This window comes from Charadrius vociferus, unplaced genomic scaffold (genome assembly GCF_000708025.1).
Source record: "Charadrius vociferus isolate BGI_N301 unplaced genomic scaffold, ASM70802v2 scaffold2, whole genome shotgun sequence".
Lineage (NCBI taxonomy): Eukaryota > Metazoa > Chordata > Aves > Charadriiformes > Charadriidae > Charadrius > Charadrius vociferus.
In genome coordinates, this window is record NW_009647595.1 from 4,364,232 (window position 1) to 4,386,934 (window position 22,703).

Genomic DNA, 22,703 nt, shown 5'->3' on the forward strand with positions numbered 1-22,703 from the left:
CCACTTTATCAAAGCTGCAGGTAAGGCTACATCAACTTCTATGTTTTAAGAGAAAAGAGCGATTGGCCCCAGGACCTGAGCAGGCAGAGGGGTTGTCTCAAGTAAGAAGTAGCGCTGGGCAGTTCAAAGGAAAAGTTTGGCTGAGCAGACATCAGGGCCACTGGCCACAAAGCAAATATCAACATGGCAAGTCCTGATTTGCCAGTGAACTTTGTTGAAGAAAAAACTCACCCATTTCTCTCCACTTTCTGTTCCCTCCTTGCAGAGAAGGGTACAATGCATGGCGAGATGCAACCAAGCCTAGTGAGATCCTCACAAAGCTGTGTAAGGACTACAGAATAAGCGGACCCTTCATGCGGCCAGGGGAGATACAAGTAGGAACAAAAGTCTTTAAAGGACAGACAGTCTTCACAGAAGATGAGAACGGTAATGACGTAGTTCATCAGTCTTCAACCACATTGTAGCAGTACCAAGAGGCTTCCCAGCTGTAGCTGTTGTGCTATGCAGTCTAAAGTCAGATTACTAGAACCTGTCTCTGCTTTGAAATACTCACATAACTGTGGTGATGAAGGCTGTGTCTATATTAGCTATTACTGCAGCTTAATTGCAGAGAATCTGTAGGACGAGACAGATATTGTTGATGACCTGATATCCCCATAGGAGGTGTTGGGGGGTACTTTGGTCTAGGTCCTGCCTGATCCCAAGGATGGAATACATGGGATCCTCTTGGAACATGTCTTCTGGCTTAGTTTCATTTGAAAGGAGTGCAGCTTGCATGCTCTGAGACCCCTCCACGCAGCAAACCAAAGCATGGAAAGTCAGGATTACTGGGAAAGTCTTCTAAAAAATGCGTTCCCTGTCTAAACTAAAACACTAATGTAGACAGAGCCAAGCAGTGAGAAAAAGGGGAAAGGGGAATACAGATGTGAAGTGAGTTACTCGAGGTCAGACAAGTCTCTATTTGGCCACAGTTAGGTTCCAGGCCACTTACCTGCCAGTCCTACCTTACCCACTTGGATTTCCTCCTCTCTGTTGCTTTTTTCCTCCTCTTGGTTATTACAACTCTGACTGCTCTTCTGAAGCATTAACACAGCTCTGTGTAAATCCAGGTATCTGCAGTGTCCACTAATCCAGAGAGTAGGACAGAACTTGCCTTCAGGGTTCCCAGATTAAAAAGAGGGCAAAGCTACCGGGAAGTTGAGTGTCCATATCACATACGGGTGGAGTGGGACAGAGCTGTCAGCAAAAGATGTCTCTGCCATAGCAGGGGGGTTGGACTAGATGATCTTTGAAGGTCCCTTCCAACCCAAACGGTTCTATGATTCAGGTTTATACTTTGGGCAAGGAAAAGAGTTGTGAGGATGGAAACTTTCAAAGGGGAGCAAAATGATCTGGTCTTGGAGACAGTAATGGACACTGTGGCAGTGTAGGTAAACCTCTACTCACTTATCTGTGTTTATTCGTCTTTGAGCAAATTCACCTTGGAAGTTACAATATATAGGTCACATCTTGAGTGGAAGGCTGCTCAGGTAGCACTGTTGAAGGGAAAAGAGTTGATCCATTTTTGGTTTCTTGGCCTGGGAGAGATTTATGGCTCCAGTATTGCTGTTTGTTTTCCTCACTAGCAGATGATTGAGTGAGACTGACAGCAACAGGACCTCTCGATCAAAATTCCAGTTCACTAAAATGAGCTTTAGGCAAACCAACATCAGACAAGATGATGGAAACCAAAAGCAAGGAAATACAGAACCAGATGGCAAAGTCCAAAGTACTTATGTACACAAGTTTTTCAATATGTTATAAAGAAATAGTTTACAGCGTACAGTCTTCTGCATAATTCTTGTCCAGATTGCTGTTCTGACAAGTACATCTGGGTCCTTATTTCCTGCTATATTCCTGTGCTGGTTATCATTTGTATCTGTAAAACTAACAAAGACCACAGATTTGAGCTCTAGATGAGTACTGTAAAGGGGGACCAGTACTATTTCCACATTACAGGTGGAGAAAATTATACCTATGGGCCTTATATCCAACTTTAAATTTCAAGGGAAAGAATAATTTAACTTTTGTTCTCAGAGCACAGAAGTTAAATATCTACTCCCAGATAGTCTAGAAGTATCTGTAGCCAATGGGAAGAAATATGCATCTTCAGACAGTGAAAACAATCCTTAGAAAGCGGCCTGAGAGAGGGTAAGGGTTATCATGGGACAATCTGTCCTGCTTGCCATTGAGGTTGCCTGACTGAGTAGCTCAGGCTAAAGACCTTGCTTTTAGCTGGCTAAAATTAGATTAAATCCATCACATCTCAAACATATGTCAGTGCACAAAAGGGAACCAGGAATCAAAACCACAGGGTCATCCTTCCTTGCCCTCTGAGCCACTAGAAAGGGTTTAATACCTACTGTTTAAATACAAAACAAACCCTTTGTCACCTTCCAGCAACGCAGAGAGAGCAATCTGGTGAAAAAAGTGATAACTGCTTCCTGACACAAAGAACTCTTAACTTCTTCTCACTTAGGTACTTCTCTCCTGATCTAGGAAACATCCGTCTTCAAAAATCTGGGTTCCTTTTGTGTGGAGCCCACACAAAAAGGGAGGAAAGAGAAGCTCAAGAGCTCAAAAGGCTTTCTCTGCTTTCCAATATCCACCCTATGTCAAATATTAGCACTGGTCCTTCCTTGATGTGCCCTTCTTTGGGGTCTCACTTCCTCCAGTGGCCAAGCTGAGCTGGTCAGGAGCACAAATGTTCTTTGACTTCAGCCCTCTTCCCTTGAGGTATGATTCAGTTCTCCAGGGGTGTCTTTGCTGTTGCCATCACAAGACAAAATGAGGTGTAGATATAACTCCTAGTGCCTATTTACTCTCAGCCCCGTCAAAATTCAAGTCTCCTTGTCTTTCATGAACTGTAAAAAAGCCTCACATTCACAATTTTCTGTAAAAAGAGTAGTTCACAGTTTTCTTCAATCTTACTATTAGAAACTGCTGCTGTAATAATGAAATGATTCACTGTGTTTTATAGATAAACTGCTGCGTAAGTGCTAATCTTACACTTACCCTGGTGGGTACCCTTATTTACAAGAATTAAATGCATTTCAAGACCCTTCTTAGCTGGGATACATAAACCTTCCTTTTAACTGGACATTTTAATGACCATCTTTAATAATTAATGGAACATATTACCAAGGGGTTCAACATTATAATTGAGCTCTCTTTGTTCTTTTTTTTTTCCGATAGAGGAGCCAGTTGAATCATATGAACATCTCTCCTTAAAGGTTTTACGTGCTTGGGAAGAAATCCCTGGAGCTGGATACAAATTGGTCCCAGAGCACATTGAGACTCGGCCTCTCTACCATAAGGATAAACCAGGCATGGAACAGGTAGAGCAGCTCAGAGATGGTGGCGATGGTAGACCCAGGAGCAGTTTTCCTTTCCTCCAGTTACTTGCTGAGACAGCATCCAAGTGTTAGATCATACATGAGACTTTGTACAGGCTTTGTACCTGGAAATCATCACACATGCATGTATACAGCCAGTTCCCTAAATACACAGTAGCCACACAAGGAGTAGCTGTGTATTTTCATTCTTTTAAATGCTTTAGTCTATTAAGTTAACACAAACTCTTGTGCTTGTATTTGGACTTTGGGTCTTTTTTTCCTTTCATCATATGCTATTTTTATATGGACTTTTACATTGAAGTTGTCAGTGGTTAAGCTCAATTCCAACTTCACCAAATTCCTGTGAGATTAATAGAATATGTGTATGAAAAAATATATTGTATAGCAAGTTTATAGATTAAATCATAGTTACAGGATGATGAACTGGTTGGTGCTTATAGAGAAAGCAGGGGTTTTGGATGTCAGAACTACTTTTAAAGCTTTTAAAAGTCTATCTAAAATAGGGTTACAGAGATATTAATCTTTTTTTTTTTTTTTTCCCCCAAGGGTCGTGTACAGATGTGGGTCGACATGTTTCCTAAAGACATGCCTCTGCCAGGACCCCCAGTGGACATTTCACCAAGAAAACCCAAAGGGTAATTAATACTCTATGCTTTTCTCCCAACACAGTGATGTAAGTCTTCAAAGACTGAGCCTTTCTTAAGTGTCTGGAAAGAACTATAAAAAGAACTACCACAACAAACTTCTGTGATCCTGAGAAAACTTTTCTTAGGTTCACATGACTTCAAGTCAAAAGAGAGCATGTAGTTTGGTCTCCTGCATTAAACAACTCAACTGGTGGTGATTTTTCCATCAAGGGCTACCGAACACCTCTTTTAGAAAGATACTGCTTTTTCATATAGAGATTGCAGGTTGTTAGAGGCAAGAGTCCCTTAAGAATTCTGATGTTATCATCCAGTTATTGAGCTGAAAGAGGTAATTCTGGTTTCCCTACCTCTTTCAGTAGGATAACATACTTGACCTTGGTTAAGATCTTCAATCTGATGCAATAGTACTGCACCTATTGGATTTTCAGCACTTGTTTCAAAGATCAAGAAACACATAAAGCAGCAACAGACAGAGATACATTTGAAATAACCATCTGTCAAGTTTCAGATAGATACTTATGCTACTTTATATGCAACATTACACATAGCTCTTCAAGCTAATTGAACGCTTGTAAATGAAACACAAAAATGACCAACATAGTTCTCAGCCCACCCTGCATCAACCTTATTCCAATATTTTAGCAAGGCCTTTCCTGAGAATTTTATGTCTGAAGTTAGCAATGCCTTTCCTGAGAATTTTATGTCTGAAGTAGCATTAGGTACTATTCCTGTATTATTTATGTTTGAACAAGAAACAATGTAATAAAACTGTGTTTCTTTTCCTTTCCTTTTACAAAAGCCAAGATTTGACAAAAATAAGAGTCTATGTAACAATTAATTTCTTCAGATCAGAACTTCCTGTAAAGCTCCTTAACAACAAGCATTTTCCAAGCCAAAAAGATTTAAAACTAATCATACCCACAAAACCAAAATGTTGCTGCCATTTTTGTACTCTACAAAAGCAGAGAAAAATATTGTCAAACCATTAATTACGAGAAAGAAAGTAAACATGCAAACCCGAGTTACCCATTTTGCTGACAAATGCGTATTTGAACTCCTTGAACTCTGACAGGCTTACTGCCGTGACCACTTCCCTGAGGAGCCTGTTCTAGTGACCAACCACCCTCTCGGTGAAGAACATTTTCCCAATGGCTCAAGGCATACACAGCTTCTTCAGTATCAAATTTTTATGTCAGTTGCAACATCTGTATTCCAGTTCAAGCTTCTAGAACTTTGGAATACCACCATAAATGTCTGTATATAAGGAGTAGAAAGGATGGGAAAGCTTTAATTCCTTTTACTGTTGCTACTGAAGATGATTGCTCTCACTTAAATGATAATATCTCTAAGCAGTGGTTCTTTTCCCTTTTAATGCCCTGGATTGCACCAAATACAGTGTTTTTAGGCATTTCTTCTGAAAAGCACCTCCCAGGGAGCTCTGTTTTTTATTAGCAAGCTGCTCACTGTTTTGGAGGCTGCTCTGATGATGTTGCTCAGATCAACTTTGCCTTATTTCACTGCAGCATTTGTGAAGAAAATTGAAAAGGAACAGGCATATAAAAAGCAAGGAATTTTCCATCCCTCTGAAGCTGATAGTGACGCTGCTGTGGTCCGGCATGCTCCAAGAGCTGAGAGGAGCCGCCATCCCCACTCTATCACTTGACTCTCTTGTAAACAGAGGGGGCCTGAAACTGATGTTGTTTTAAGAGTTTTGCACAAATACAACATTTCTCATTTTATAAAAGCATGATTGGATAGAGGTTTACATTAGTGTCTGACCAGAGCTTGAGTATGCACAGGCCTACTTTCTTTTATTTTTCAGCTACGAACTGAGGGTAATAATCTGGAATACAGAGGATGTCATTCTCGAAGACGAAAACATCTTTACAGGGCAAAAATCAAGTGATATCTATGTAAAAGGGTAAGTTCTTCAGGACTTGTCTTCAAAAGGGACAAGTAATATTTCATTCAAAAAGCAGACGAAAATATTATGTTGTGAGAATATCCCATAAACTATTTCTGTGACCTTGGCACTTTGCTCTAAATGCCTGCCCAAATTACTCATCTATATTGGATACTGCTTCTTTATTTCCCCCTTTTTTTTTCCTCTTAAAAAAGGACACTAGTCCTTACTTCTTGCTCAGGCAGATTTGGCATAAGTAGATAACCAAGCCCACAGTTTAGCAAAAGAGATCAAAGGCTTACAGAATTTGAACTGTTAGGACTTACACAGACACAGAGAGGTATGAAATAATCAGAGGAAATGGAATTATGACCACATTAGAAGCAAGAAAGTTTCTTATGCCAGGCTATTCCTGTGGGAATTATTTTTTAACCTCATGTGGGAAGCATGTGTGGGTGAATGACCATGGCCATGCTGGGGAGAACGTCACGCCAGCATGAATTGTGCCAATGTGGATCCTGGAAAAATCAGAATTTGTGGAGCACTCGGCATATGGAAAAATGAGTTTTCCTAAAAACCTGTCACAGTGTTGCCAATGACCAGATGCAAAGACCTGGAGGAGTCAGCACTGGGGCGGATGGAGCAGGGAAGGGAGGATGTTTTCCACTTTGCAGGTTCTGAAAATCACATGAACGTAATATGAAATCCAAAGTAAGCATAAGGACAGGGCAGTCTGGTAGCAGCTCTTACTCCTGTGTAGGGTATATCTACATGCATTTTACCAGGAAAACTTGTGTTAGCACTGACCAAGCTCTGTGGGGCACCAGGAGTGGTTCCACTCCTATGGAGCAGGCGATATTAGCCCAGGTGACATTAGCTCACTAATTAGCCCAGGTGATGTTAGCCCACCAATTCAGCCATACAGCGCCCAGTGGGCTGCAAGTGCGGTTATTGCACACACTGGCTGAGCAAACCTCCCCTTGCAGTTCCCTGAGAGGAGCTACTCTGAAATCACCACTGTTCACACAGATGTATTCAACTTAGCAATAAACTAACGTGTTCAGAGCAGTAGCAGAGTAGCTCTGAGAGGGCAAAATTGAGGAACTAAATAGGGACCCAGCCTTTGTGCTGAGCCATGTGGTAACATGAGAACATCACTATCAATGCCAGAGCAGTCTGACAGGGAAAGCCAGGAGCGGGTAACTTTTTGCTTCTGTGCCTTAATGATGAAGACACAAATCTCATTATGTTCAGACAGTGCACTGGGCACTGAATCTGTCACCAGGCATGGATTTGCACTGAGGGCAGTGCTGTGCTTGGGATTGTTACCGTTTTTCTCAATTCCTTTTTGAAATAATGGGGCTTGCAAGGGAAAAGCCACTCTTTGGATGCAGCACAAAAATGCTAATCTTTACTCAAGCTGTGATAAATCATCTTCAGACCTAAAATATACCTAGCTGGATCATTAAGTCAGTGGAGTTCTTCAGAACAGAAGATTATGTTTAGGAAAGCGTTGTCCTTTTGTAACGTAGCATTGCACATCAGATGTTGTACACACTGTAGCAGAAACCAAGAAGAAATCACAAGAAAAAACAGAGAGTCTTCTCCAGCCATACTTATGCCATGTTTATACCCCCAAATAGCAACTGCAAACAATTTAAACTCTAATACTGAGCACTTAAATCAGTCTTGGGACATTGAAACGGAATTTATTAGTGTGGCACAACATGAATACAGGGTGATTAGTAATGGATAAATGACTAGTGTTGTCTTTGCCTGTCCCAAAGAAGACAAACATATTGGCCAACAGTAAATGGCCAAGGGGTATTTTGGGGTCTGATCTAAATAAAAATCATGTTCCCACTCTCAAATTTTCATCATCACTGGCCATTGCTGCAGCCTGTGCCATGGCTCAGAGGTAGCTGAGATGCCTGAGCCAGGGCTGTCTCTGCCTGTCACAGTCCTGAACGGTGTGTTTCCCCTCATGGATTAGTGAGGAATTAGTAAATTATCATGCCTGTAATCGAATAACAACAACCACAACTCCAGCTCCCCTGGTGACAGCAGTGTATTCCACTATGTGCTTGCCATAGGTGGATAAAGAACCTGGAAGAGGACAAGCAGGAGACAGACGTACATTACAACTCCTTGACAGGAGAGGGCAACTTCAACTGGCGCTTTGTTTTCCCGTTCTGCTACCTCCCAGCAGAGAAACAAATGGTGGTTAGTAAAAGAGAAAACATATTTTCCTTGGAAAAGACGGAGCGCAAAGTACCTGCTGAGCTGGTGCTTCAGGTGTGGGACTTTGAAAGACTCTCTTCAGATGATTTCTTGGGTAAGTATGCAATGGATCTGCCTGAACTTCACCTGAAGTCTTTCCAGACCTGTATTTTGTAGAGGTATTGTTACGGTTTGAGAAAACCAACAACACTTTATTGTCATTTAGAGAATTATTCTATCACCTGATGACCCCTCCCCACCCAGGAAGGGAGTTGGGAAAAACAAGGAAACCCAGGGGTTGAAATGTAAACAGATTTAATAGAATAAGAGTAGATAATTAACATTAACAACACTAAAGAACCAATATTGATCCTGATAGCAATATAAAATATATAAGGATTGTACTCAGCCAATTCTATGAGTAGGAAGCTGTACACTCTCAGCAGTGGACAGCAAATGTCGGACACTGCAAGCACTGCGGCTTCGGGAGGAAGGGAAGGCCTCAGGGGTTCGGCGCCAGGGCAAGAAGTTCTCTGGATCAGAGCCATCAAGGGAGAGAGAGCACTTCGCAGCAAACTTTCTAATTCATATTGAATGTGACATTCATGATATGAAATCATTCTGTTGGCCAGCTTGGGTCGAGTGCCCAGGCCTCGCTCCTCCTCATCCTTGCGCCTGGCAAGCTTGAAGACACTGAGACCTTGAAACCCGCACACCACAGCTGGCTATAAAGTAAATTTTTTCACAAATTCAGACACTAGAGTCTTCTAAAAGTGCAGTTTTCCCAAGCATTAAAACAGAAATTAGTCCTGTGTCACTCAAACCAGGACGGGTATGTACAAAGTGGTGTCTGAGACCAGCTTTCGCTTGTCTTTCTCTGAGGCACTACGTTGCAAACATATACATTTGTTGGAGAGGGAATAATTAGGAACTCAGGTGAGATGATGCCAGGGCAATACAAATGAATGGCTGACAGTACAGAGAGATCCCCGGCTATGAAGCTGGGGCCCAAGCTGCTGCTTTGCTCCGTGTATCTCATCTGAAAGCTGCTGTTTGAATGTGTTCACATCTGTTTGGTCTCTGAGTGTTGTCACATTATTTCTCCCTCCAGGCACTCTTGAATTGAACCTGAATGGGTTCCCTCGAGCAGCAAAGACAGCCAAGAGCTGTGACCTAGGCATGGTTGTGGCAGCAAGTGAAGAAAACAGGATCTCCATATTTCAGCAGAAGCGCGTCCGAGGCTGGTGGCCTTTCATCAAGGCTGGGGAGCTCACGGTAGGCAGCTCACTACAGATGAACAGCTTTTCTCTGGGGCTGACATGCTGAGGTCCTGAGACAGACAGATGCTAATTTTGCACACGGTATGTGAAGAATGATCACCACACCACTGTGGGGCTCCTCCAAATTTTTCAGTGGCTCCCTGTAGATTTGGTTCAGATAATCCCAGGCAGCCAGAGCTCTTTGCTTTGCTTTCTTCTACTCTTCATCTCCCAGCACACTGGATGAATAGAGTGAAAATGAGGTGTTTCCAGCCAACTTTGTGTCAGCTGAGGAAATCCTGGGATGAATCTCACCTGTGTATTTATTTCTTTTCTACTTATTTCTCATTTCAGCCAGGGCAAAGGAATAGATTTTGGAGTCTACCATTATTCTCCTTGCTAGTGACACATCTCAAGTAGAAAGAGCACAGTCCCCTCTTGCTCTTGAAGTGTGCTCACAAAGCCAAGTTTTTGTTTGTTTTAGTGGAAGGATACAATTGGTATAAAGGAATGCAAAGGACAATGACAGCTTCCCCCAAACTTTACAAGACTTTTTATATTAGAAATAGCCTCCTAAGAAGAAGAAATTCTGCCATATAAATTTTCATTTACCTGAAGTCTCTAGAATAACAAGGCTTGCCAGTAGGGTGGAATGTACTCAGCATGTACCTAGCCATTTATCTCAGAGTTTTCTACTGCAGCTTCTCTTCATAATGTTGTGGTGCTTTCTGTGTATAATCTGGAGCTACACTGAAATTCTCAGTGTTTAACGCAACATCTCAATTTTTTCCTTTCTTTAAGGCTCCTTTGTACTGTTACAGCAGTATAGGGATCCTCAGTGTAAAGGAAAGACGGATCTGTTCCTATGTTTCCTAGGTGGAGTGCATGTATCTTGGCATGAAGTACATCCCAATAGTTCACTCCACATATGGTCTTCGGGGCATGTCCACATGAAGCAGAGCTGTGTAAGCTAGTGATGGGGCATGTCCACATGAAGCAGAGCATGAAGCAGAGCTGTGTAAGCTAGTGAAGGAAAACCTGAGCTGATGTGCTCACATGGCCACAGAGCACTTTGGGAGCTTGGACCCGAACCTGGGCATCCCTGCAGTCCAGTTCTGGGATTAGGGTGGTTGGAGTCTTACTAGTTCTATCCAGATCCCTGTGAGGACACAGACCAAGAGCTACAAGCTATCTCCCTGTAGTATAGCCCTCCACAAATTCGCCTGTTTTGGTCCTTTTTTAGGGGATCTACCTCCCTCTCTAGATTATCATTGACTGTCCAAGAATTTTCCTAAACAGCACCTGTCCTTCATATTTCCATCCCTTCCCGCGAGAAGGATTCTTTAATAAAAAGCGTCATCTTCAAGTTCATTGCCTTCATCAGATTGAAGGTGACTGCATATTTTCCATGGGTTTAGTGGATGGATTCCACTTGCAAATCCCTGCTTTACCTCAATTTTCTCAGCTCTTGTACAATTGATTCTCTTTCTCCCGGTTCACTTTCATCTCTTGATCCCCTTGTCTTCCACATTGATCCCTTTTATCCTCATCCTTCCTTCAGTCCAGTTTTATGCTGAATCCCATACACTGACCATAGATTTAGTTTTTGATATCCACAAAAGTATGGGCTAGGAAAATAACATATACATGAAAAGCCATTTGTCTGATTTTCATCCGTCACCGATTTTATGAAACTGATTTGATTACCCATTCTTAATTCTTACTGGAATCTTTAAGTCTCTGAAATCTTTTTTTTTTTTTTCCTTTGTCCTAATTAAATCTATAGTGGAGATAGTACTGATGAACGGACCTGGATGAACAGGGAAAAGAGAGAATGTCTTTGTAACCTAACACAGACAGAAATATCAACAGATTTATTGCTGTGAGTGCAAGGGAAAAACAAATATTTAACCCATATTTAGGAAGCTCTAACTTCTATAGCGGAAGTTACAGTTGATACTAAGAGGCCAAATAACTCAGATTACGTATTTCTGCTGCAAGGTGTAATAGACATGATCTTTTTTAAGTGCTAATATTTTATTGGTCACTCAACAACCTTTAATGACTTGTCACAATGAAAACAAGCAGTAAATCAGCAGTTATATCCCATTATGACTCCTCTGAATTCTAGAAAATATCAGTAAATTGGTGAATAAATTGGCTGAATAAAGTTGTCCTTTTGTCACAGCTTTGAGTATCATCTTCTGGCCATCCATCAAAAAAATGACTCTGAAACCACCTGCCAGACCACTATTCTTTTTGCCTGAACAGAGCTCTAAGACTGTATGACGTTTTCTGCACACAGATCTCATTTCTAGCTATGTTCTTTTTGTCAGCTGAAACCCCACAGCTCAACTGCTGCAGCACTTGTGACTGGCTGAATTTCCCCCCACTGGTGGACTACACCTCATCCATGTCAGCAATGCAGCTTCCAACTTGGCCATTCAGCTGTGCCAGGACCTGTGGTAGATAGAAGACAGGTCTTCTCTTCTCAGATGAATTACATTATAATTTAGGAAGAAAATATATTTATGTGTCTGGAAGAAAACTTCCTACCTCTTTTTCCTCATGGTCCTTAAGCATAAGTCAGGAATTTGCTGCCTGGGTTTTCCTATGTGTTTTCTCTTTAACTGCAAAGACTTTATCTTATTTTCTTTAACCAATTTCCTTCACCCTGAGCTGGTTCCATAATGTCTCCACAAGCTGAATCCAGCTGTGATTTAGTGATTATAACCCAGGATTGGATGCTTACATATGATCTCTCTGATCCAGGGCAAGGTGGAAGCTGAGTTTCACTTAGTCACAGCAGAAGAAGCTGAGAAGAATCCAGTAGGAAAAGCTCGAAAGGAGCCTGAACCCTTGGAAAAACCCAAGTGAGTAGGAACATACTCATTAAAAAAGCTGGAGCAGGGATCTTCAGCTGGAGATGGGGAAGAACAGGTGTCCTTGCTCCTCTCCTGGCTTTTCTTTCCCACTGTAACCTTGAGCAAGCCATTTGTCCAGCTTGTGCATTGCTTGGCTGCCGGCACTCGTAGCTGGCAGCACCTTCCAGGTTAGGTGAAATCCCTTCCTCTGGAAGCCCAAATAAATTGCATTGCTGCATGTTTTTCCTCAGCTAGAGTTCACATGCAGGCTGATTCCATAGCTGACCTGACATGTGATAACCTCTTAAACCATCGTAACTTATGCATACACCCAACACCTCAGTTTGGTCACCTATAAAGATCAGATGGATTATATCTACTATATTAACAGGATAACTATAGGCCATTAATGTTTAAGTGCTTTAAAATGACTGTATGAAATATTTCCTTTGCCCAGTTTTGGGTTGGGTAGTTTTTTTTTTGTTGTTGTTTTTTAATATGATCATTAGGAGACAGAGCCTTAGTATTAGGAAACAAGAATTTTGGATATTAGAAAAAATTTATTCACCAAAATGGTTATCAAGCATTGGAACAGGCTGCCCAGGGAAGTGGTGGAGTCACCATGCCTGGAGGTATTTAAAAGATGTGTAGACACGGTGCTTAGGGACATAGTGGGCTTGGCAGTGTTGGGTTAACAGTTGGACTCACTGATCTTACGTCTTTTCCAATCTAAATGATTCTATAATTCCATCATTCTATGATTCTAAGAATTATCTGCACACATTTAAAGGTATCTTAGGTGCTACATATCAGTGGAAAACTGACCTCTACATACATCTAGTTATTTTTGCATAAATTAATCACTTGCAGATAAAGGCACATAAAATATGAAAATCAGGTCATACAGGAATAATACGAATTTAACAAACCTGTCTCTAATTTTTTTGTACTTCATAATCAAAGAATGAAGATATTTTTCATCATAAGACTTTTTAATGAGGACATTTTAAGTGGTTTAACAAAGGCAGATGATCTAGAAGGAACATTTTATCTTTCAGTATTTTTCACATTAAAAAAATATTTGCTGAGATTTTTGCATTAAGAAAAAAAATGTACTTCTAATCTATTTTGGCTCAAGTACTTTGTTCTACTAAAGTAATGAGCTAGAATAAAAAAAGAGAGAGAGAGAAATTGATGTTATATTTCCTGCTACCAAAGCTTCTAAAAATCAATTGCTAATCATAATGGTAATCATTGCACATTCTGTTTAATCTTGTTAGTTTGATACATATCTTGGGATAAACAGGAAAAAGGAAAAAAACAACATAAAGGTGGAATTGTCAATACCCTTACAAAGGATATAAATTTAGCCTGAAAATTAGAGGTATCAGAGACTTGTTGAAAATTAGCCTTGGAAAGACTATCATTTGACTCAACACCTTTCCCCAAGGGCAGGATGAGCTACGCCTGGCAGATGTCTGTCTGAAAGATTCCCAGTAATGGAAACTAAAGCACAGAGAAGAGACAACTCGGATAGCTCTGAATTATGCCTGGTGGGAGACAACCAGCCTAGGCAGTTTTAAGAGGGAGCATAGTGTGTAATAGAAAGATTACCTGTCCAGAAGTTTGTCAACAAGATGTGCAAAGGCACCCTCTCATTTTCCTCTCATTTTTTTTCCAGCCCAGCCCGTGCACCCCAGGCAGCCTGGGGCTCCAGGGCTCCCTGCATGTTCACCTCAGGGGTATTTTATCTGCAAATGTGCTGTTGGGTCAAAAGGTTGTCACTAGCCTGGTGGCCCCTTCTCTGCTGCACAGTCAGCCTTGAGGTGTTTTGACCCAGAAGCCACAAAACCAGAGTGTTCCCCCAGATCTTGCACTGAGTAATCGTAGAGGCTTCATATCTAGGTTTTTATGATGAAATACACAGCCAACATGTGGCTCCACCCAGTTCTACTCGTAACTGAGGTGTGTGCCTCAATTATATTAAACTTAGGGTGGGCCTAGTCTCACCTGACATTACCCCTCTCAGAAGGAAGCCATTCAGGCTCCCTTTGTAGCTGCTCATGTACAGGTTTGGGAGCCATCCAAATTATTAACACACGTATCTTAAGATGGCAGCTGGGGAAAGAGATGAATTGTCCTCCAGAATGTCCTTCCTCTCCACGTGCAGACAGCCCACATAACTGACCAGGCTGGGCATCTAAGTTTTAAACTTAGGCACAAATAAATGCTAAGGTTACTAAAGCAATATCAGCACGTGGATAGTAAATACTATTTTAGCTAGACACTCGCTTACTGGAAAGAAAATAAACTCATAGCTGAAGACATTGCATGCCCCAGTTCCATAGTGCTGGTATTAAAGTTTACCAGCTCAGTGCCCCTGAGTGATGGAATATGTGGTTCATACATGCAGAGTAGTCAAAATCAACAGAGAGATAACAGAAAACTGTTTCTGCACTTCAAATGAGTTCTCTTCAGGAAGAAGGGGATCTCAAGGCGCTTCGTGTCAGGACCTCCATATCTCTATGCCAGTACTGTAGGTTCTCATTTTTGTTGCTAATCATGTAGGCTCACGCAGAGAAGCAGAGAAATTTTCAGATTGTTTTGTGCAATTAAGTTTTTAAATCAAGAAACAAAATAATTTCAAAACCAAAATTATTTTCAAGGAGCTACTAGACAGTGGCAGACTCTTCAATGTACCAAAGCAAAGGTATACAAAGCTTAAATGTCTGGGAACTAAAGAGAAACATGCAAATAAGATATAAGGTGTAGTGAGTGTAATTTCCTGCTGTCTAGAACACCATGAGGTTATCCATCTCTTCATCTCTGTCGATCAAGACAGGATGCTTTTCCAGATGCACTCTATTATAACCAATGCACTGCTGTAACTGGTACTGAATTCTATTGCCTACGTTGCAAAGAAAACAAACTAAATGAGCAACAGTCTGGCATTTTGTCCCCTGTCTTTAAAGGTTATGAAAAGCCCTTAAGTAGCTGGAACATGCAGACTAATGGCTTTGTTACTCAAGTCTGTGATTCAGTAAGTTTTGCTCTTTAGAGTATCCGTTTTTTAATAATTTCTTTTAACCTAGAGGGCTTATTTGTTGATTTATTTCTAAGTCATTTCCACCTCAGCATAAAACACAGTCTTTAATGAAAAGATATTCAGTTGGCCTTTTAGATTTACAGACTTTCTGTCACATTGACATTCACTTCCATGTGCAGAATGCTGAATTCTCCAGATGACTAAGTCATTGCTTAAATTCCTTCAGCAACTTTCTAGAGTGAGACATGGCCATTGCTTTTTGTGACCCTCAGTCTTAATTTCATTCTCCTTACTGCTGCACCATCTGCACAATTACAGTGATATTGGGTAAGAAAGACAACCTGCACCCAACTTTGCTGTTGTTAATGTTGCTCCACACCACTATACTCGTCAGGTCATGCTGTCACACAGAGCTGATGGAAGTTGCCTCAGCTCATTGCAGGGATAGGGCTGTTGAAGTCAGAAGCATAGTGGCCTCCCAAGCTGGGTGGGGTGCCAGAGGAGAGACTACACCAACATTTTTCCTAAGGAGAACATTGTTTTCCTCTCTGTATGCAGCCAGATTCACCCTACAGTGTGAAGAAACTGCAAAGAAACTCAAATATATATTTTGCAGTGGGGTACCTTTGGAAATAGCTGGATCTGCCTTTACAAAAGTTTTTCTCTTTTTCTTTCTTCCCCTTTAGCCGACCAGACACATCCTTCTCTTGGTTTGTAAGTCCTTTCAAGTGTTTGTATCACCTGATCTGGAGAAATTACAAGAAGTACATCATCATCGGCATAATTCTACTTATTCTTGTTGTCTTCTTGGTGCTCTTCATCTACACTCTGCCAGGTGCGATCAGTCATAAGATAGTTGTAGGATGAGCACAGGTTATGGCTCTCATTGTAATCAATCATATACTCAGTTAAAAATAAAAGTCAGGCATACAGAATTAATGAACCTGAAACATGTCTCATTCCTTTTAAGAAGAAAACATAAATATTTGTATCAGAAGCTGGAGCTCTCTTAGAATATTTTAACATCTTACTTTTTTGGCTGCTCATTCAGACCTAGCCTTAATGTACATTATCATTAACATACTGCTGCAGCTTTAGTGACAATGAAAGTTTGATTTGGCACTTAGAACTTGAAAGTAAATTCCTTAATGCTATGCAGAAACTGATTTTTCAGTCAAGTATTTATTATTACAGAGAAGTGATTAAATATTAAGAGCACAATCTGTACACTGAGACAAATGTATAGTTCAGTCTTTGCACAGTTTTGTAATTAATTATTTGAGCTGTTTTCCAATGACCTATAATGGCACAATTATTTTGAGATAAAAGTTTTATCAAAAAAAATCTAAGGTTAAATTGTCTTATTTGGTGTCACATGCAGAATTCATCCTGCGCTTCTCAGTAGGAGCTCTGTGCTCTATAAAGACATCTCACACGCTTACAGATGAGGTAGTGTCAGTGACAGGGGGAGGTAGAAGCAGAGATGGAAAGAACTTTTTTCAGCTGCAGTTTGAAAGTGCTGGAGGTCGCTGGAGGAGAGGGATCAGGAAGATGAAGACTCAGCTACAGGCACTACAGTAGCAAATGATCCTTGTAAAGGAGAGGGAACAGGGAGAATCCTGCTGCTTGAGGAGCAGAGGGACAGAGGGCTGGAAACGAGAAAGCTGCAGAGTGGAACAAATCATGGAGGATTAAAGAACACAAGGAATAAAACCTCACACAGATGTCAATGTGAAAATCTTCATCCTATTAAAGAACACAGAAAATGCTGCAGCCTGTGTCATGCACAAGGCAAGGCTTGATAACTTAATGACCACACTTGGCCTTAAAATGAGTGCTTATGGATGTGAAGTAGCTATAGCAATCTCCTCTAGTCTCATCCCTGGTTAGACATGTTGTAAAGGTGACCTTTGAGAAAATGCTTTCCATCATGCTCTGCTCATAGAAAGTGTGACCACCCTGTGCAAATTTTAAAAGTATTAAAAGACAAGAAAAAGAAATCTAGAAATGCTGATAATTCTGCCAAGCTCAGGGTGCAGGACTAGAAATTTAGGCATCTGTATAATTCTCAGAAGCCACTTCTATGGGAAGCTGCTGTGGTATTGCTTGTACCTGGCCTGTTAAGGCTTTACAACGAGCCTCTGTGTTCCCCTCTGGTCTGCAATACAGAACGCTCCATGTCATTCAATCTTCCACAGAGAAAATATTTTACATTTAAAAAGCATTTTAGAGGCTTGTTTTGGATGGGATGAATTGCTCTAAAAGTGCTTCTTCCTCATTCCACTGATGATAGAGGCAGATGGCTAAAGGCAGGCTGAAAGCATCCCATCCCCACCCCATCCAGCAGATTGTGACTCAATATTTCTTCTAAATTTCATGTTCTAAATATACAATAAATATAACTAAATTATTTAAGTATGTGAGTAATTACATTACAACTGGACATATGGCAAAGGACCACACTGAATGGGTTTTACTGTTGTGCTATTTTCCTTTAGAAGTGTATTTAATATGACCAAGAAATTAGAACACAATTACATGGTTGAATCTGGACTAGTTAAACGTAGCAATGCAGGACAGCAATGTGGAAAGGTGCTGAGCACCCTCGAGTCCTTCTTCGTCTCGGTGCACTCTGCTTATGCAGCATGTGGGACACATTCCTCTGAAACCACTTGTTTTTCAGATTTGTGCTATTTTGCAATTGAGCCTGTATGAAACAGAAAAGGAAATGTTATTTCTCCTAAAATGTCCCACCATACCATGGATTCCGGAAATGCAGTTTAAAAGCTCCTATAAAAGCAAATAAAATTATTTTGGTGCAAAATGTGGGAGATGAATCACAACAATTGGAGTGTGTTGTGATAGCCATAAAGGCAATGGTTCTGATTCTTTTTTTTTTTCCAGTGCAACAGGGCAGTAGGTCTGATCCTGCATGGCAGCAATTGTGTCCATCTGTACTTACTCTGCTTGTTTGCCCTTGCTGTCATGGACTGTGTGAAGCACTGGACTGTGGCTTGTGCACCCTGCCCTTGCCGGAGGGTCCTCCTGCATGTCTCCAGGACCAAGCCTTGGCTCTGGAGCTCAGCAGCAAACACATAGCGGCAGGACCACTGTTAGGACAAAATGACTGAAATGACATCCCCCTCCAAGCCCTGGTCTGAGTCTGGATGAGCAGGGGCCATGCAAAGACCCTGTCCCCTTTCATCCCCTGGATCCCAGTGCAAATAGCCATCTCCTTCACCCCTGCTGCCCCTGGGGTCTTCAATCTCCTGCAGCACAACCATCCCTGACTCCCTTGTATCACTGAACACCGGGGTCCCCTTACCCCTGCATAGCCCTGCAGTCTGGGCTGAAAAGGGCATCACACAGCCAAAAATCAAGCAAGCTAACTGTTCTACAACTCTTGAACTGCCTAGCACAAGTAGGCTGACGTGGGTAGTGTTGTCTTATGGGGCAAAGCTAAATCAAATACCATTTCATGATCTTCCAGATGGCTGCAAAGTAGCTGGAGAGGTAGGGCTGTCAGTAAGTATTAAAGAGAAAAAATATAGCAGGACGCAAAGTTGGACTACTCATATAGATGCCAGATGTTACGGGTTTGCATCTTAAGTGAATTTATAGTGACATGGGCTTTGTGGTTAATAGGGAGTGAGGTTTATACTGAGGATTGTTGTTATTGTCAAGAGCTCCTATCTATTTCATACAAAAAGAAGAGATCCTTATCCTGAGCAGCTATCTTAACATTGGTCTGCAATTATGCTGGCTCAATTTTGAAGCCAGCTGGTACAACTTGGAGTTTTATCAACTGATTCCTAACCACAAATAGCTCATTAAATAGCTGAGTGCTACCATTCGCGAATACAAGATCTGTGGATATAAGATTGTGCTCATGCAATGGGAAGGCTAGCCAGGAATCCCAAAAATGTTTGGAAATAAAAGCCTACCATTGCTGATCTAAAAGGGCACATCCTGCTTTGAGACATTTGGCTTGCCACAATAAAGCAAAAATCTTCTCAGGCAGGAGCCGATGTTATCCTTCTGGTAGGTAAACCTGGAAGATTGAGAGACCTATGCCTAAACTGTTGAAGACAGACTCAAGTTTGGGGTACAATAATTTCTGACTGCCCAATTTCAGGTACCCTGAGTCAGATTTTTAGGCACAAACTCACATCCTGCTGGCATTTAAGGAGCAGAGTAGGAACAGAGTCCCATGATTTAGTGTTGTGGAGCAAGTTGGGCATTCCTCTTCCTGCTCTAGACTCCAGTTGTAGCTGATTTAACACATCAAGATGGGTGACTGGGGACAGACACGTCAGAGGGTTGTGCTGTCCTGATTGAAGCCAGCTCTAGCCTGGAAACACGTATTGGTGCCAAAGCCTTCCTGCCTTCAACAGGACACAGAGTAGCGGTCTGGTGTCACCTGCCTATGTTGTAGGTGGATGTGCCACATTTTCAATCACTAGGGACAACTTTGCATCAAAAGAAATTGTACAGGTTAATAAATGCTACCAGCAGATGTTCAGCAGCACAGTGGTAGAGGTGGGGCAACAAGGGAAGATGGACCTTTGCCTTGTTCTGGTGATACAGCTGAAGAACATCCGAGTAAAGGAAATGGAAAGTCTGCTTTTAAGGAGGAAAAACAAAGCAGAACCTAATCAAGATATAATGTGAACCACTAGAAGAGGAATGGTTCTCTGTGGAAAAAAAAGCTCAGCTCCAGGCATATTCACAGGCACACTAAAATGAAATCTTTATAAAACATTATTACATGAGTCAGAAGGAAGAAGCATTACTGCCATTGAAGAGCAGAGACGTGAAACCACTCGCTCTAACAGAGCAGGAGGAAAGCGATAGAAAATCACTATCAGATCTTTGCTGTCAGGGCCTCCCATGAAAGGGAACAATACTGAAGAAACCCACCAACAGATTACTGAGTCCTTGAGAAAAAATACCTGTTCGTTTATACCTCTGTCATTTTTATTGGCTCAGTTCGGGAACATTCGGTGGCATGGTAATATTACAGGCAAGCAAGAGCATGAAATGCTTAAAAAGCAGCAGAAGTTTTGAGCTCAGCTAGTAAAAGCAGACAGTTACCAGTAACCAGTACCCCAATACCAGTAACCAGTAACCCCACAGTGAGGTTTGCCACAGTCTTGCTTGATTTCCTACTGCAAGAACAGGAACTGTTATCACTGATTTGGCTACATGATGACCAGTAAAAGGTCTTATGATTATTGACCTCTTTTGACAATTTTGTGTTCCCATATAGCTAATTAGAACAACAAAAAAACCTGACCTTGTCTCACACCACACAGTGTAGGAGGCTACCAAAGAATACACTTGCTGTTACTGACTCTTGCTACAGAAGTCTGCAACAAAAAAACATTTATCTGTGTAAGCAAAAGCTACCGTAGCGCAGCTGCTGAAGTCCAGCTGTTTATGTGTGCTCATCTGGAAAATACCATAGCGTGAAATGATGAGCAGACTCACTAGGCGTTAAGGATGGGGCCATATGCAGCACCCATGGCCAGCTATTTCCCACTCATAACATCCCAGCCCATCACAAAACCCCAAGGAAAACTCAAGCATAGTCTTCCATCCACTGCCACCACAACTTGGGAGCTTAACTACCACAGGATAAAGAGGGATCAGGGAAAAAAATGCAATTTCTAGTTTCCCCTCCTTGCCCATTGAGTGAGCCAGGGAAAAGCAGCGCTTGATTGCACTGTGAGCCAAGTTCCCACCAAGCCCCCATTGATGCTGAGCCACCCATCACAGCCAGGACAACTGCAGCAGCCCTGGCCCTGGCAAAGCCTGGTCCTAAGGCTGTGCTGGAGGACCAGGTTTCAAGCCCAGACTTGTGCTGTGCCAGCCAGGACACGCTCGCTATCGTCTGCAGAGTAATTTCTGCAAAACTCACCAGGGCCCTGCCAGTTTCTGTGTGTTGTGCTGTTGTTCTGTGTTCCAGCAGGATACAGGACTGGGCTGGTATCTAGGTTGTCCAGATGGGCTACACTCACATCTGCAGCTTAGCACTCTCTCAGCAGACCTGCTCCAGAGATCTGTTTTCCTTTCTTTGCCATGTGGCGCCTTGGCGCTGGCATGGACCCCTTGGCAGAAGATATGTCCCTCTTCTTTCTCAATGCGACCTTGGTTGAGGGTTGATTGCATCTTCTGTGAATGGAGCGGTATGTCTATCTCCCACCTAAAATAAATGGGCTTGAGTGGGGGGCTCTTCTGACAACCTAGCTGATGGACAAATGTTTCCAGGTCCTGTGCTGGGAGCCATCGTGCTCTGAGCACAGTGTGTGCTCGCCTCTTCCAGTACAAGCCAGGAGACTCAGAAGAGCCTCTACAGTCCCCGTGAGAGGTGCTGGCAGGCTCTGAGGAGCCATTCCAGCCCAGCCTCGCATCCTTGCCTGGCATTGCTCAGACTGTGGAAGAGCAGGACACGGAGGGCAGCAGGAGTGTCAGAAGATCCCTTTCACACAAGGCAGAAACACCAGCAGCTCACACACTGTGCTTCTCATGAGATTGTCTAATTTGTTTCCGCAGTGAAAGGAAGCTTTGGTGGCTATCATTGACACCGCCCCTTCTGTTTTCAAGGGACCGATGGAAATGCGTGTTTTTGCTGACTGCCCCAACCCTTTAGCCACCTGATTGCAGCGGTTGGCATCCAGTTTGCTGCTGGACCCCTGGCTGCTCATGCTGAACTGCAGCTCTCTCAAATGTGTCAGTCAGCAGCTGTGGTTGCACAGCTAAGGTTGCACAGCTAAGGTTGCACAGCTATGGTTGCACAGCCGTGGTTGCCTTGTAGCAGCTGGCACCTCCATACCTGCACTGAAATGCTAGAAATGTCACAAAACTGGTGGTGCGGCTGGTCAATCCAGAGCTACCTTGACTTAAAACAAATTACTATCAGCCTGTATCCTTGAAATGTTTTTGGGAGACTAAAGCTTTCAGGATAAACCAGGCTTCACCAAAGAGGCAGAGCAGTCCTTCCCTAGACAGGGACATTACCACATGTCAGGCCAAGTGCTGGCATTTGAATTCTCTGTGTAGAAAAACACCACAAATAGAGCGATCTGACACCTTGGCTCTGCCATGGACACCTCTTTGCTTTTTGAGAGTGCACAGAGTCAGGTTTTCATGCAAACTATGAAAAGCATGAAGAGCAGATTAAATCTGTAAAAGTTCCCATGTAGAGACACCTAACTATTGACCAAATTGTGACAAAGGTGAAGGGACAGCTTTTGAAAACGTATCCTCCAATTTTCAGTCTGTAAGGAAGGGATACCTTTTTTCAAAAGCCTAATCTTTTTATTTTTTTAGCTCCTTGCAAACCTTTTTAAAAGGGAAGAACATTTGT

At 42.1% G+C, this 22,703-nt stretch overlaps 1 protein-coding gene across 1 annotated transcript in view; it reads left to right on the plus strand.

Annotated features, from left to right (window-relative positions):
- The window catches only part of FER1L6 (fer-1-like family member 6), a 68,875-nt gene extending 52,638 nt beyond the window's left edge, over positions 1–16,237 (plus strand). The window contains exons 33-40 of the mRNA XM_009881005.1: positions 266–426; positions 3,235–3,377; positions 3,942–4,030; positions 5,865–5,963; positions 8,039–8,280; positions 9,277–9,440; positions 12,197–12,297; positions 16,021–16,237. Coding sequence (XP_009879307.1) covers positions 266–426; positions 3,235–3,377; positions 3,942–4,030; positions 5,865–5,963; positions 8,039–8,280; positions 9,277–9,440; positions 12,197–12,297; positions 16,021–16,201 — 1,180 coding nt within the window. The 3' untranslated portion in view covers positions 16,202–16,237. The remainder of the gene's footprint in view (positions 1–265; positions 427–3,234; positions 3,378–3,941; positions 4,031–5,864; positions 5,964–8,038; positions 8,281–9,276; positions 9,441–12,196; positions 12,298–16,020) is intronic.
- Positions 16,238–22,703: the final 6,466 nt, after the last annotated feature.